This window comes from Rattus norvegicus, chromosome X (genome assembly GCF_021556685.1).
Source record: "Rattus norvegicus strain SHRSP/BbbUtx chromosome X, alternate assembly SHRSP_T2T, whole genome shotgun sequence".
Classification (NCBI taxonomy): Eukaryota; Metazoa; Chordata; class Mammalia; order Rodentia; family Muridae; genus Rattus; species Rattus norvegicus.
The window spans coordinates 34,203,098-34,219,547 of NC_141554.1; the positions used below are offsets into that span (position 1 = coordinate 34,203,098).

The following is a 16,450-nucleotide window of genomic DNA, read 5'->3' on the forward strand; positions in this document are numbered from 1 at the left end:
CATGCCTGCACACACACACACACGCACAGAGAGAGAGAGAGAGAGAGAGAGAGAGAGAGAGAGAGAGAGGGAGAGAGAGATACACACACAGATACACACACAAAACATATATACAAATACACACACATACATACATCATGCATACACACACACACATACAAAAAGAAATAGTGGTAGAGTGCTTCCCAACCAAATATGAGAGCCTTGGTTTAATCCCCATTACTTCCAAGAAAAGGGAAAAAATAGGGTTGAACCTATTAAAAAATCCAACTTCCAAATATAACACGAAACCTTTATGTACTGGTGACATTGATTAACTATTAAAGATTAAGGTGATGATTTACCCATTTTATCTGGAAAGTCACTTGCAAATGACAGGGGCTTATTTCAAAAGCAGTGGTTTTATTGCTCTGAAGTCCTGACAGTCTTTTCCTTTTCTTTCTTCTTTTTTTCTTGGTATTTTGTCCTTACCTAGTCATAAACACTAAACAGAAACTCTCCCGCTAAGCTGGTGTCGTGATCCTGTGGCTACATTTTTACTGCCTTGCTCTTAAAATGGCTGGGACCCTGAGAATTAAGCCCCCTGCTGTAGAGTTTTTCTTTCTTTAAAATCCTAGGCTAGAGTTTTGACATCTTATAAATTCACTAAATTGTTTTAATTTACTTATGTATATGTACATATGTACGTATGTACTCAAGTATATATGTATACAGGCATGCATGCTTTTGTGCATGCATTTGGTGAGACAGAGTATGTAGGCCAGGTTACCCTAAAACTCACTATGTAGCCCAGGCTGGTCTCAAGTTATGGCATTCCTGACCCTGTCTCCAGAGTGCTAGGATTCTCAGTGTGATCAACCACACCTGTTCTGGACTTGGAAGTTCTAGAAAGATCTTCTTCTACTCTGGAGCCATCTAGGATCCATGTCATGCCACTGAAAAAGCAAAGCTATCAGAAGGTCACTCCAGCCACTTAATAGGAGAAAATATGCCCAGAGTTGGGGCAAGAAGGGCGATATGTGTTAAGTTAGCTGTTGCACTGAGTGCAAGTAATTAGTAATTTGTTTTATTACTTTTCACTCTAGTCTATATTTTCTTCTGTCTGCAGTAGATGCCCACTAATATGGCAAATAGATACCACCATGTAAGTCAGAAGATGACATGATTAGAATTGAGGGTCCTACAAATAGGAGTTCCTTTTTAAAAAAAATGAGAACTACAGGCTAGACATAGTGGCACACCTGTAATCTAAGTGCCCAGGATTTACTCGGTGTTAAATCCCTTGGGATCTCCATGAGTCTGAGGGCATACGAGGCTACATAGAATACTTCAGGCTAGGTAGAGCTATAGAAAAAGACTCTGTGACAAAGTAACAACAATAGCAACAACAATAAAAAGGATTCTAGGGCTTGTGAGGAGTAGCTCAGTGAGTAAAGGCACTGACTGCTAAGCCTGAAATTCTGAGTTTGGTCTCTACAACCCATGTGGTAGAGGAAAAGAACCAACTTTTTAAAGTTGTCCTCTGACCTTTACATGCTTTCTATGGCATATGTACAGACAGACACACACACAGACACACACATTCAGACACACGAACACTAGCAAATTCATTGTCACTGTCTCTAAAAGAGACAAAGGAAACATTCTGTTATTTTCAAACTGAGCCCCTAACAATAAATCTTCAGTGTAGTATGTAGCTACATAGCCATATGTACAGATTAATGCGCTGTTTAGTACTATAGTCAGGGGGAATAGAGGCAGTTTGGGCCACAGATAAGGCATATTCATACAAAAGAAAGAAAGAGAAGGAAATATAGACAAACCATCCTTAGAAGGCAGCTTTGACCTGCCATACTACTTTAAGAGGTCTGGGTTTTCAAATTTCTCAAAATTTGAGTTTCTTCATTCATATAATTTGGCTAAAGTTTTATCTTGGGAAGTAAGAAATAGGAAAAAAATCTATGTGCAATGTCAAAAATGATGTTCAGTAATTATAATAATAGTCAGTGGGGTACTCAAGGAATAATAAAAAATAACAATGAAATTCAAAGAATTGTAGAGGGGAGAGGAATATACAAAGAGACAGTGAGAGGCCCTGAGAGATACAAAGGACTAAGACTAATGAGAAATGGCCCAGGATGTAGCTCACTACTAAAGCAATTGCTTATCATGCCTAAGGCTCTGAGTTCTATCTGCAAGGCCACATAAAACAAAAACAATAATTAAAAAAGGGACAGAGTGAAAAGAAAGTGGCAAGTACATACAGAAAGTCTTGTGGTGAACAGTTTTATAACCATGTTTTCGTTGAGAGAGATGTACAACCATTCAACAATGACCTTTGAGATTCCAAAGGGCAGTTGGGCAATTTAACATAATCCTTTCACATTGGAAAACCAGTGTCTGGCCTTTTATTTTCAAATCATAAAATTTACCCAGAAAAGAAAACTGTTTTTCCCCTCTGAGCTATTCAAATTGTACAGGTGCAAGGACAAAAGGAAGACTACCACTCTAAAATGTGGTTACAGTGTTAGGGTCTTAGTGCAGTCTAGTTGTTAGTAGCACATGATGTGATGTTCAGTTAAAATTGGGAGGCAAAATGACTTTGTTATCAAAGGCATTATCACTGGGAGAAAGAATAGAACTTCAGCCTCTCAGTGTTCTTGCTAAATTCTACGGCAAGTGTGACGATGCAAACATGTGCTTCACACACATTCATCACTCTAACAGAACAGCTGCATAGGTAAGTCACCCAAAGAGCACCCTAATGGAACTGTAGGCCTAAGCTGACTAATGGTCTGGGACTTAGAATTATCAACTGTCCTTGAGTCTGCACCAAGATGTCCCAATGGTTAAGGCCTTTGACTAAAAATAAGTTGTCAACTTGACACAATCTAGAACCACCTGTTAGAAGAATCTCTTAGTACTCTGTTTCTGTGAAGAGACACAATGGCTATGGCTACTCTTATAAAATAAGGTATTTAATTGGGGCTTGCTTACAGTTCAGAAGTTTAGTCCATTATCATCATCGTGGGGACCACGACAGCAAATAGACAAACATGGTGCTGGAAAAGTAGTTCTCCATCTGGATCCACAGTCAGTGGAAGAGAGAGACATTGGACCTGGGTTGGGTCTTTGAAACCTCAAAGCCTACCTCTAATAACATACTTTCTCCAACAAGGTCATATCTACTTTAAGAAGGCAATAGCCCCTCCCCCTCTCAGCCTTTTAAGTAGTATCACTCTGATGATTAGGCATGCAAATATATAAATCTATAGGAGCTATATCTATTTAAACTACCGCAAAGGGTTATGATAAAGGACCGTCTAGCTCAAACTGACTTGTTGGCATGTATGGGAAGGATTTTCTTTATCATGTTAATTGACATGGGAAGACCCAGTCCACTGTGGGTGGCACCATTCTGTAGATTTATGTACTGTACTATATAAGAGTAGAAGAAGTATGCTGAGCACAGTAATGCATTCATTGCTTCTTCCTCTTGACAGTGAATATGATGTAACTAGATGATTCAAGCTCCTCTCACCTTGACTTTCCCTGTCTGTGTTGCACTATAACCTAGAATTGTGAGCTAAAATAAACCTTTTCTCCACTAATTTAGTTCTTGTCAGGGTTAACTAGGACACTTACCATATTACTATGCCTAGTACGACCTTTTTTCGCCTTTCAAAACTCTCAGATCTCCTGAGACATAAGAAAAGTAAGCAGTAAATTTCTGATATCAGTTATTTCGCACGTTGCTGTGAGCAAATGCCTGACAAAAGGCAAGTTAAGGGAAGGGCTTATTTTGGCTAGCAGTTTGAGGATATTGTCCTCAAACATGGCAGTCAAGGAATGATAACAGGAACGTGAGGCGGCTGTGAACATTGCAAATGAAATCAGTAGGTATGGAATGTTGAATGCTAGCCTAGTGTTCAGCACTTTCTCATTTCATTCAGCTTGGGACACAAGTCTATGGGATGTTGTCATCCACATCCAGGTTTTTTTTCCCTTCTCTGTTAATACTTTATAAAAACACCATCAAAAACACCTGGAGGTATGCTTCCTAGTGGCTGTAAATCCAGTAAAGTTGACAATGAAGATTAATCATCATATTTGATGTTCACTCCAGTGAAGACTAAGCCACAATTTCCACCCCAAAGTATTTTATGTCTCTTGAGTCATTCCAAGAAGGTAAACAGTACATATTGTAGGAAAGAAGCCCAGATTGAGCACATTTTTTAAAGTAAAAAACTGAGGTAGACTTTAGTCAAGACCTTCTAATAAGAGCTTATAAGCTAGCATTTTTTTTCATTCTATCTTGAAATTTTACCTTTAAATATTGTCAAAATCCCTGATTCCATGTATCTACATATTTATGAGCTTTTAAGAGACTCCGAATAAGTATAATTTGCTCTCAGTTTCCTGACCTATTTAGTTTTCTTGTTCCAATCCACAAGTTAGGAAACTATGATTAATGGGCTGACTCTTGTTCTTATGAATAACATTTTATTGCAATTCAACCATATACATTGTATCACTTTTCTGAGGCTATCACAACAAATAATTGCAAATATCATAGCTTGGTGAAAGAAACAGAAATTGACTTTCTGTTTGAAGGTCTGAAGTCTAAAATCAAGTTGTAGACATACCTTGGCTTCCTCCAACAGATCTAAAGGAGGGCACATCCTACATCTTCATACCAGTGATGGCTGCCAGCATTCTTTGTGGTTGTACCAAGCTAGCCTTTGCCTATGTCTTCATATGGCCTTTAGTTCTTCCCTGTGTGGTTCAGGTTCATTTTTCTCTCTTCTGCCTTAAGGCAACTTGCCACTGAATTGAGGAACTGTACAGATAAATCAGGATGATCTCATATCAAGATCCTTAGTTAAATATGAATGATGACTTTCCAAATATGGCCACATATTCAGTAGAGAAATCTTCTCAAGGTGGACATGTCATTTGTGGACCACCATTCTGCCCATACTCCCATGTGTTTATGTATCTATCATCTTTGACTGCTTTCATGTTAAAAATGATCTAAAAACATCAAATATTTACTATTTGGACCTCTTAGAAAGTCTTTGCCAAATTTTAGTCTAAATCTGGGGTCCTGTTACGATGAATCTGTTCTAACTAGTCATTCTCCTAACAATAGTCTGTCCTACACACACACACACACACACACACACACACACACACACACACACACACAGGACAAGAGAGAGAGAATGAGAAAGAAAAATAGAATGAATCTATTTTTGTTGTTGATGTTGAAGTCATACAAGGAATACTGACTGTAAAGTAAGATGCCAATATGGCTAATGACTAACTCGGTGTCCTTAAAAGTATATGTTTTACTATTGCTTATAAAACTGTAGCAAAATGATAATGAATATTGTTCAGCATTATATAATTTGGGGAGAATACATTACTATAGTAAAACTGATTTTCTTTTCCAAATACCATGCATGTCAGTATGCCTCAAATATGGGACAGGGGGTGGTCTGAGAACAGATGGAAAAGTAGTAGGGTCCTAACTTTTCCTCAAAAAAATGCTTTTGTAATCAAAAAAACAATAGCCACAGAATAACCTACTTCTTACTCTTGTTAAATATCAGAACAAATCTCCACATGTAAATTACACATTACAAGACCCTTCAAGAGCAAATTAAACAATAATATTTAAATTCATGTTTTGCAATTTTAATTTGTATGAAACATCAAACAAATCATTGCACACTACCATGATGCAAATGAATGTGGAAATAAGCCTAAATATTAACTATTTGCAGAGATAACTGAAAAGAAATCCTGTGAGGGATACATCTTGTGCACTATATACACATACATACATATGCATGTAGATATGAATACTAACATTTATATATGAATATATTATTATCACTTAGGTACATGGAGGCTGAAAATGAGGTAACACATTTAGTTTCTTAATAAATGTAGGAGATGGATGAAGATCCTTGACTGTCTGCTAACTCAAGAAAGATGAAGTTGTTATCATATCTTACCTACTAGGGGATGTTAGATCTCACTTAGAAGTAAATGGAGTATTTTGAGGGAAAATCATCCATTAGAATATCACCTTTAAGGATTATAAAGTTCTTCTTATATGTTTCTGTTCATGGATATCTTTGGGGCCCAATAATAAAAGCAAGGGCTAGAGGGAATTAAGATATAACCCTATTGTCCCAGATGCTATTACATATCAAACAACAACTTTATTTTGTGTGGTATCAATTTGGTTAAGTCTTCTAACCAAGGGGTCTCACACCTGGGACCTACATAAACTAGTTGTCCATTTGGAATGTTGAGTAACTATACTTACAGAGTGATAGTACAAGTCATTAAAGTATGAAACAGGCAAAACTGAGGAGATGACTCCCTAGATGAGATGCTTGTTGTGCAAACATGAAGGAGTTTTGGATCCTTACTACCCACATGAAAATCCATATCTGCTGGTGTGTAACTATAATCCCAACCCTGGGAAGGCAGAGACAAATGGATCCCAGCAGCTAGCCTAACTGAATCAGCAAGTTTCAGGTTCAGTGATAGACCCTGACTCAAAACTAGATGATGAAAACCAATAGAGATAGATAGCAGGCATTACTGTCTGGCCTCTGTAGCTATGCTCATTGGTGAGCACGACCACATACAAACATAAGTATATAGTATATGCAATACACAAATATACTCAATATACTCAACACACACACACACACACACACACACACACACAGAGAGAGAGAGAGAGAGAGAGAGAGAGAGAGAGAGAGAGAGAGAGAACGTCGAGAACGTCTACCATAAATAATAACCTACTATTTGATTCTTTCTCTTTAGGAACGGAAAATAAAGGCAAGCATAATCTCCTTGGTCCTGACTGGAACTGTATGCCCCAGATGACGACCTTCATTGGCGAAGGGGAACAAGAAGCCCAAATCACTTATATAGATTCTAAGCAGAAGGCAGTTGAGATGACAGACAGCACCTTGTGTCCCAAAGAGCACCGGCACTTATATATCGACAACACATACAGTTCAGATGAACTTAGCCAGCCGCTGACTCAGCCAGGTGATGCACCCTGTGAGGCCGACTATAGAAGCCTAGCTCAGCGGTCCCTTTTGACCCTCTCAGGACCAGACACTCTGAAGAAAGCACAGGAATCTCCGCGAGGAGCTAAAGTGTCCTTTATTTTTGGAGATCTTGCCTTAGATGATGGCATGAGTCCCCCAACTCTAGGCTATGAAAGAATGTTAGATGAGAATCCAGAAATGCTGGAGAAGCAGAGGAATCTCTACATCAGCAGTGCCAATGATATGAAAAACCTGGACCTCACTCCAGACACAGACAGCATCCAGTTTGTGGCAAATTCAGTATATGCAAACATAGGTGATGTGAAGAACTTTGAAGCCCCTGAGGGAATAGAGGAGCCCCTCTTACATGACATCTGTTATGCTGAAAACACAGATGATGCAGAAGATGAAGATGAGGTGAGCTGCGAGGAGGATCTCGTGGTGAGTGAAATCAACCAACCAGCCATCCTTGACCTGTCTGGGTCAAGTGATGATATTATTGACCTTACAACACTGCCTCCTCCAGAAGGAGATGACAATGAGGATGACTTCCTCCTGCGTTCTCTGAACATGGCCATTGCTGCTCCCCCACCTGGTTTTAGAGACAGTTCTGATGAAGAGGACACTCAGAGCCAGGCAACATCCTTCCATGAGAACAAAGAACAAGGCAGCAGCCTGCAGAATGAGGAGATCCCTGTGTCCCTCATTGATGCTGTGCCCACCAGTGCAGAGGGCAAGTGTGAGAAGGGACTGGACCCTACCGTCGTTTCCACACTAGAAGCCCTAGAAGCTCTTTCAGAAGAACAGCAGAAGAGTGAAAATTCAGGTTCTTTCACCATTGTTACATTTATTCACTGATAACCATTGTCATCTTATCCTTTTGAGTCATTTGTCTGTGAAGTCCTGTTATATGTTGTTTCCATTTCATACATGCCCCATTTCATAAATGTGCTGAATTAACATCATGGAGGGTTTTGGTAGGTGGTTTCCTTTGTTGCTAGCTTAAAAAAATGACATCCCTCCCCCCTCTCTGGAACAACTGTGCAATAAAATCATAGTCCTTACTGAAAAGGGAAAATGCTTGTTTATTTTTTAATTTTGTTTTTGTCATTGTTGTTTTCATTTTTGCAATAATAACGAGTCACATTTTCTTGCATGTCTCTAAGTGCCTCTGCTCCAGCCATTAACTGCTTCTTGTTTTTTATGGCATACAGGTGTAGCCATCTTGCGGGCTTATAGTCCCGAGTCTTCCTCAGACTCGGGCAATGAGACTAACTCTTCTGAAATGACAGAGGGTTCTGAACTAGCTGCAGCACAGAAGCAGTCGGAAAGCCTCTCCCGCATGTTCTTGGCCACTCATGAAGGTTATCACCCTCTGGCAGAAGAACAGACAGAGTTCCCCACCTCCAAAACCCCCTCTGTGGGCTTGCCTCCAAAGTCCTCTCATGGCCTGGCTGCTCGCCCAGCGACCGACCTCCCACCCAAAGTTGTGCCTTCCAAGCAGATCCTTCACTCAGATCACATGGAAATGGAGCCAGAAACCATGGAGACCAAGTCAGTCACTGACTATTTTAGCAAACTGCACATGGGGTCAGTGGCATATTCCTGTACCAGCAAAAGGAAAAGCAAGCTTGCTGAGGGAGAGGGGAAATGCCCCCTGAGTGGGAATGTACCAGGGAAAAAACAGCAAGGAACCAAAATAGCAGAGACGGAGGAGGACACCAAAGGCAAAGTTGGCACTGTATCTTCAAGAGACAATCCACACCTCAGCACTTTTAACCTGGAGAGAACTGCCTTTCGCAAGGACAGCCAAAGATGGTATGTGGCCTCTGATGGTGGGGTGGTAGAGAAAAGTGGAGTGGAAGCACCAGCCATGAAAGCCTTTCCCAGAGGTCCTGGTCTGGGGAACAGAGAGGCTGAAGGGAAAGAGGATGGCACTATGGAAGGAGAGGCTGATGATGCTTCAGGACTTGGTCAAGGGGAACGCTTCCTGTCAGATATGGCCTGTGTAGCCTCAGCCAAAGACTTAGACAACCCTGAAGACACTGACTCTCCCACTTGTGACCATGCCACTAAGCTTCCTGAGGCTGAAGACAATGTGGCCCGCCTTTGTGACTACCATTTGGCCAAGCGAATGTCATCCCTGCAGAGTGAGGGCCATTTTTCTCTACAGAGCTCTCAAGGCTCTTCAGTGGACACAGGCTGTGGCCCAGGCAGCAGTAGCAGTGCCTGTGCCACTCCTGTGGAATCGCCCCTCTGCCCATCCATGGGAAAGCACCTGATTCCAGATGCTTCTGGGAAAGGTGGGAGTTACATTTCACCAGAGGAGAGAGTCGCTGGTCATCCCAACCATGGAGCCACCTTCAAGGAACTGCACCCACAGACAGAAGGGATGTGTCCACGCATGACAGTGCCTGCTCTGCACACAGCCATTAATGCCGACCCCCTGTTTGGCACTTTGAGAGATGGATGCCATCGACTGCCCAAGATTAAGGAAACCACAGGTACAGCAATGATGGACTTAGTGTTTTATTTTATGTGCCAGGAGCATGGGGACCTTATTTACAACAAACCTAAAAGTACAGACTAAAAGGTAGAAAGGAGGGGAAAAAAGATCATGGAGATGTTCAGTAGCAATCATTGACCCATTGACAATAAATAGTGGATCTTGAGTCTGGAACAATGTGAGAAATAGACTTTTCCCCATTATAAGCTTGCTGTGCTCTTACTTTAGAATTTGATGGAGTCATAAATTTTGTTCTAAATTCTGAGTGCAGAGGCCTCCGTATGACTCACAACTACAAGATAGTATTGCTTAAGATCAATAACACTTTGGTTTCCTTCTTGTTCAGATCACCCCTTTCTAATTTTGCTGTCATGTTGTTTAGAGAATGATACAGAGCAGGCAGTGAGGGAGACTGGAGGATTTGGCCAAGAGTCTATGTGTCTCAGCAAAGTCATGCATTCATCTCTTACCTTTAGGAGACACCTTTCCTAAAGTCTTAGTCTCATGTCTCCAATGGGCATCAGTGTTGAGAAGAGCTGGAAGAATTATGACCCCCTCAAGTAAAATCTGTACTAAGAAGATAGCAGTCACCTTTTGTGCTCACCCTACCCCACTCCCAGGCAGGCTCACTCTCATCCTAACCTACTTAGGTGATGGATCATCAGATGACCCATGCTTCATGTTATGACAATAGTGTTTTACCCATAGTGGCCAGTAAAGGTTACTGAGGTTTCATACAGCTTAATTTCTAGTCCTACCTTTTAAAAACGATTTATTTATTTATTTCATATATATGAGTACACTGCCACTGTCTTCAGATACACCAGAAGAGAGCATTGGGTCCCCACTACACATGGTTGTGAGCCAGCATATGGTTGCTGGGAATTGAACTCACGACCTCTGGAAGAGCAGTCAGTGTTCTTAACCACTGAGCCATCTCTCCAGCCCCTAGCCCTACCTTTTAAAAATGTCTTGAAGAGTCTTCAAAAGATTGTGGTGTTGCCTTCAAACTCACCATTAGCTTTGGTTGCCTACTCTGGGCAAGTCATCTGTGAGGGTTAGGAGCTTATTTGGCTTACAAAGAGATTTTTACTCCATTACCACTTGTTCTTTTACATATAACATGTTATTTTTCCTAAAAAAAGTTGAGCAACTTCTCTAGTGTCTTGATTTCAAACCCTATACCAAACAAACTTTACAACTCATGCTGTCCTTTTAAAGTTGATTATCAAAAACTCAATTAGGAAGCTTAAAAAGTTGTAACCCATGCCCTGATAAACCCAATTCCCTTAAAAGGAAGTTTAAATAGCTCAAACATGTCAGGATAATGCATGCAAGCTGATGCTTATTTACTAACTATATATCTAACCTTTGATATCTAAATATTAGTACCAAGGAAATTCATGAACTACAATTGTCTCTATACAAATGCTTCAGATTTCTAGACAAACTCAACTGTGTCAGTAGCCCCAGAAATAAGAAACTCCAGCAATTCTTGCCATCCTTTGACATGGATGAGTTATTAGGAAGCAATCTTTGGGAAGCAGGGTAACCCTGGCACATAACACGTCTTTTTAAATGGACTTCTGGGAAATGACAGGTATCACATAGAGCAGTAGTGAAAATGTCCTCCCAAGGGATGCTTAACGACTCTGTTTTTCTACTACCCCTAGTGTAGCTTTAACAGAGCCTGGGAAGGAGAGACAAGGAGGCATGCCTTCAGCTTGGTCTCCACATCCTGAAGCTGATCCCATCCTGCTACCATCAAATATTCACTTGGAATCAAAGGTGCCAAGCCCAAATCAAGACCCTAATGATTTCTCCCAAGGAAACCAGGCATTCGGAGAGGCTGTGAGCTGGCGACCAGCAGATCTGAGAGGGGGAAGCCTCAGGACACCACCCAGCCAGAGGGCTCTCAGACATAGCAGCAGTATCCTCTCAGGACCCGTAGGTTTGGAGACCTTCCAAGAAGGAACAAAGGGTGTAGTCAGCTTGAAGTATCCAGGTATCACAGAAGCACAGGAGGCCAGTTCAGAAAGAAGAGCAGAACTCCCTCTGGGGAAGAAGCTCACCAAAAGTTTTTCCCAAAGCTCAATGCACTTTATCTCTGAGGGAAAGTTTCACAAAAGGTCCCCCATGTCTCATAAAGACTCCAAGGTGTATAGGACCCTACCCTTACGGAAGCTGGAAAGCAGCAACTGGAGATGCCGAGGACCCTTCAGCTACTGTTTTCTAAACCAAGGGCAGGATGAAGATGGGGATGAGGATGAAGAAGGAGAGGCCACCCTTCAGGTCTCTTGTCTCTATCGACCACACATAACCCAAGGCATGCCAGAAACAAGTAACTCATCCCTGGCTGTTGGATTGCAGAAGCAAGGGGAAGAACTGTCCAGAGGGACAGTGCTGAAGGACTGGACAGAAGACCCAGATGGTCCAGATGATTTGGACTTCAGCAGTCTGGCTTTTGATGCCCGGATTGCAAGAATAAACGCTCTAAAGGCAAACACGTATGGAATGCCCGATGGGTTTCTCGAAGCCCAGAATGATGCCAATGAGCTGCTCTGCCTTGTGAGGGCAACCAAGGCAAAAAGGGAGGAGTCGCGCCCTGAAGCATATGACCTTACACTTTCTCAGTACAAGCAACTGTTATCCATTGAGTCCAGACAGTTGGGAAGTGCCTGTAGGAAAATGGCAATGGCCGAGAAAAGCCCAGAAGAGATGCTCCTAGCTATGAGTTCCAGTTTTCAAGTGCTCTGTTGTCTAACAGAAGCTTGCATGCGGTTAGTGAAAGTCGTGAACTCTGAAACACAGCGGCAAGAAATTGTGGAGAAGATTGATGAAGTGGTCATAAACTATATTTGTCTTCTGAAAGCTGCTGAGGCAGCCACTGGCAAGACCACTGGGGATCCTAGTATTGGACTATCAATGCGACATTCAACCACCATGGCTGCTCTTGTAAGCACACTAACACGTTCTCTCAAGATGCTTTTAAATAAATAAATATGAAAGTCACATCATAATCTATCTTTGCAAAGCCATACATGAACTTTTCTTTACTTTCTGTGTACAATGAACAGATGTCTCCTTTCTTCTCTCTGTATATTTTGTTCTTTTATATAAAATAGGAGATAGAAGTTACATTGATGAAATGTTGAAAAGTCTTAATCAGATGTATTCTGTTTATATTATACATATATACATGTAGAAGGAATATATGAGAAAATGATGGCTTTTGACTATTTTTCATATAGTCAAAACTCCTAGCTTATGATATGAAATTTTAAATTCTACATTGTTAGAGGAAAACAATGAGTCCTATCCCCTCTACTTCCAAATGGATACTTGGACACCCTATGATTCATATTTAGAAGAGAAGCCAAAAGAAAAATAGAAAAGAAATCAAAATGTATATACAACAGTACCTGTGTTTTAAAATTATAATTTTTAAACATTGGAAGTAGCAAAATATATTTACAATTCAAGAAGCTATTATGAATTATTAGAAAATATATATAATAAATTAACTTTTTGTTCATAGTGTTTTGTTATTGGATGCTTTCTTCCAAGAATCTCCACATATTCAATTTTGGTTTATGCTATTTGGGCTACAGATTGGCAGGGATGGGCAGATTCCATTGTGTTAGCATAAATGCTCTTTACTGTATTTCTAGACTTAAAAAGTTCCCCCAAATAAAAGAACAGGGGAAATAGTGGTCAGGCTCCTAGGCAATAGCTAGAGATATAGATTGTCTAATTACATCAAATAAATGGAATAGTAATGCCAAAATTAAATTGATAATGAAAAGAGAGATCTGCTTTGACTCAGTGTCAAAATACATAAACCAAAGGCACCATTTCCTTCCAACTCAACCATGAAGCTTACGATTTCCTTTAGAGACACCTAGTAAAGTGTTTGTAGAATTACACAAAAGCAGAAGATTTAATGAGCACAAAAAGTGCGGACCCAGTAATGTAAACCAGAGCGCACCCTAGCACTTGGGAATCACAGCTCAGCCTTCAGCTCCTAGCCCTCAGCTCCATGAAGGCCTTCATGTGGGCCCTCTACTACAGGAGCATGGCTAGCAACAAAATGTGGAAGGACAGCCTACAAGTGGGACAAAATTTCAAATCTAGAATGTTCCAGAAAATCAAGGAGAGATGACTACTTTCATAATTGAAACCATGATTCAAAAAGTAGTATTTACCTAATGAGTACTTCATTTGGCTTATAGAAATACAAAATCTGAAGAGACATGGCAAATTTGACTATTTCAAGTGAAACATAGGAAATACAAAGGTGCGTTCTGAACTGTCATCACTCAAATTATATCTTTGGGTCAAAACAAAAGAAGGCAAACTCTTTAATCATAAGGCAAATTGATATGTACATATGTAGTTTCTGGATCACTCTATAGTCAAGCTCCCCACATTCCTATTTCTGTAAATGGCTTAGAATAAGAGTAGTATAGCAAGAACCAATATTTCCCATTTTGTAGCCTGCCATGCAGGAGACCTAGCAAGGTCTACAGTTGCTATTTCTCTCTGGTCAGCCATTCATTCCACAGAGACTCAGCAAATGCAACACCACAGATTCACAGATTGTAACCAATGAAAGGAGTTCAGACGTGTGTTATTATAAATAATGTTTGATTAAATAATAAAACATTATTTCACTACAATTCTAAATATTTGGTGTTTTACTGTTGAGAGACCTTCGTGGTGTTTACTGTGGAAACCTTAGCAAATATTCTGTGTACTATAATACAAACAAATAATAGGATGTGTTCTCTGTGTCAGACAACGTGCTGAACATTATTATCACATGTATTGTCTCATTTAATCATCTCTATGATCTCTTGGTTTGGACACTATCATTAGTTCTTTCTGGAGGCATTATGGTTTACTAGTTCTGAAATGTGGGACTTGGGGTCAGAAACATCTTGATTGAATTTTGGTCCTGCCATTCCCTAGCCCTTTCATCTTGGAAAAGCTACTTTTTGCTCAGTCTTGATTTCCTTATTGTGAAATGGACTTCAGTAATGAGATCTATTTCCACAGGGTTTTCACAAGTTTTAAGTGAAATTGTGTATTGTAAAGTTCTTACCACAATATCTGATGGAGAATAAGTATTCAATGTTAGATATTATAATTCTCATAATTGTTGTGTTAAAAATATTTCCCATGATGCTGTGTTGAGGATGTTTGTTTTCAATGCCTATTGTATCCTGGACTGTGTGCAGAACACTTTATGTGTAGTGCATATTCTGAAAAGAAGCACACATGGAAATGATGGTCCTTTTTCAAATTGCAAATCTAGCTAGAACAACTTCCTACTCCATTGTGGTTCTTTGAGAAGCCTCAGGGAAATAGCTCTGGGTCTTTCTAGCCAATTTCCCATTTCCTATGACTACTCCAGTAAGTTTCTGTTCTCCTAAACAAAGTCTTTACTATTGCAAAATCTCAAAAGGCCCCCTCACCTTCATTAAGCATGGGGCTCCTAACTGGAGTTTGTGTCCATTAGAGTATAGGAAGAACATACTAGAATGATACTTGTGTTTATTTTTATCTAGTTTTTTTATGTTTGTGTATGTTTTATAATGGCATAATAGTACAGTGGTACATGTATATAATTTTAAATAAATAAATAAATAAATAAATAAATAAACAAACAAACATAAGCCTGGTGCATGTATGCAAAATACTGTCACAGGTAGAGTTGCATTCGCCAAAGTCTGAAGAACATGGAACTGGCACTGAAGTTTGTTTACACTCAGAGTCCAGCCTGTTTTCTCAAGTGTCTCACTCACCACTTTTATTTAGCTGTTATTATGAAAGGTACAAATTCATGCAGAAATGCACACAATTATAAAAGGTGTCAACTGGTGACTCCTTGGATGTCAACTCCTGATCAGTATTCTTGCTCCATTTCTACAATCCTCCTTCCAGCCTGTAGGATTTAGAAGCAACTCCCTGGTATCATGTCATTTAATCCATGAATATCTATCATTAGCATATTAGGAAACTTCTAGCAATAAGAACTTTTAAAAATAATCACAATGCCACTTCACATATAAGAGTGAGCAATGCCTGCATATCATTAAACAAACATCACAGAAATAAATGGTAATGAAAATGAAAGTTGTTTACAAACTGAGCCTCCAGAGACCTTGTCCACAATTACTGCATCTTTCCCCCACCCATTTCTCTATTCATTGGTATTTTCATTCATTTCATCCTTCTGAGTTTAACTTTGAACTCAGTGTGAGCACATGGATCTTAATTCGCTCATATGTCATATAAGTGGATTTGTCAGAAAAAACATTGTAGGCATGAGAGAGAGCTGTCACATGAGCAACAGTCATAGAATTAGTAAGATCCACTATTTGATACAGTTGCTCCAATGTCAAATTTATCATAGAATCCACCAATTTTGGGCTGAACAGAATGAATATAATTATTCATTATTATTTCTATAATTATTTTCTATAAAATAGAGACTGAAAATATGTTTTGAAACCATCAGGTACAATACCACAAGAGTTTGATTAATTTTGCTAAGAAACCATTTTTAAACAGTAGACACTCTCCATTTGCTTATATTCCATTTACATATATTTCCAATGCCAATTATCAATTACCTTAGTGTGATTTCTGAGCCACTCAGAATGTTGCTTTAATCTCTTCTGCCTACATTTTCCTTTATTTGGCAATGGGGCAATTTATTCTTTATTTACCCTTCATTGAGCTACTGATAACTGTGTTTTAAATTGGAGAAAAGAGGAGAGTGAATCAGCTTTGTTGTGCCAATTCCTCATCTTTTCTAAACACTTAGAAACCATAATGTGGGCCATGTGCAAGA

At 39.7% G+C, this 16,450-nt stretch overlaps 1 protein-coding gene across 8 annotated transcripts in view; it reads left to right on the top strand.

The window, feature by feature from the left end:
* The window catches only part of Frmpd4 (FERM and PDZ domain containing 4), a 642,821-nt gene extending 627,557 nt beyond the window's left edge, over positions 1-15,264 (top strand). For 3 of the 8 annotated variants that reach the window (NM_001434013.1, NM_001434011.1, NM_001106960.2), the window contains 3 exon segments: positions 6,853-7,911; positions 8,300-9,589; positions 11,270-15,262. In NM_001434013.1, coding sequence (NP_001420942.1) covers positions 6,853-7,911; positions 8,300-9,589; positions 11,270-12,591 — 3,671 coding nt within the window. In that variant the 3' untranslated portion in view covers positions 12,592-15,262. 8 annotated transcript variants of the gene reach the window in all.
* Positions 15,265-16,450: the final 1,186 nt, after the last annotated feature.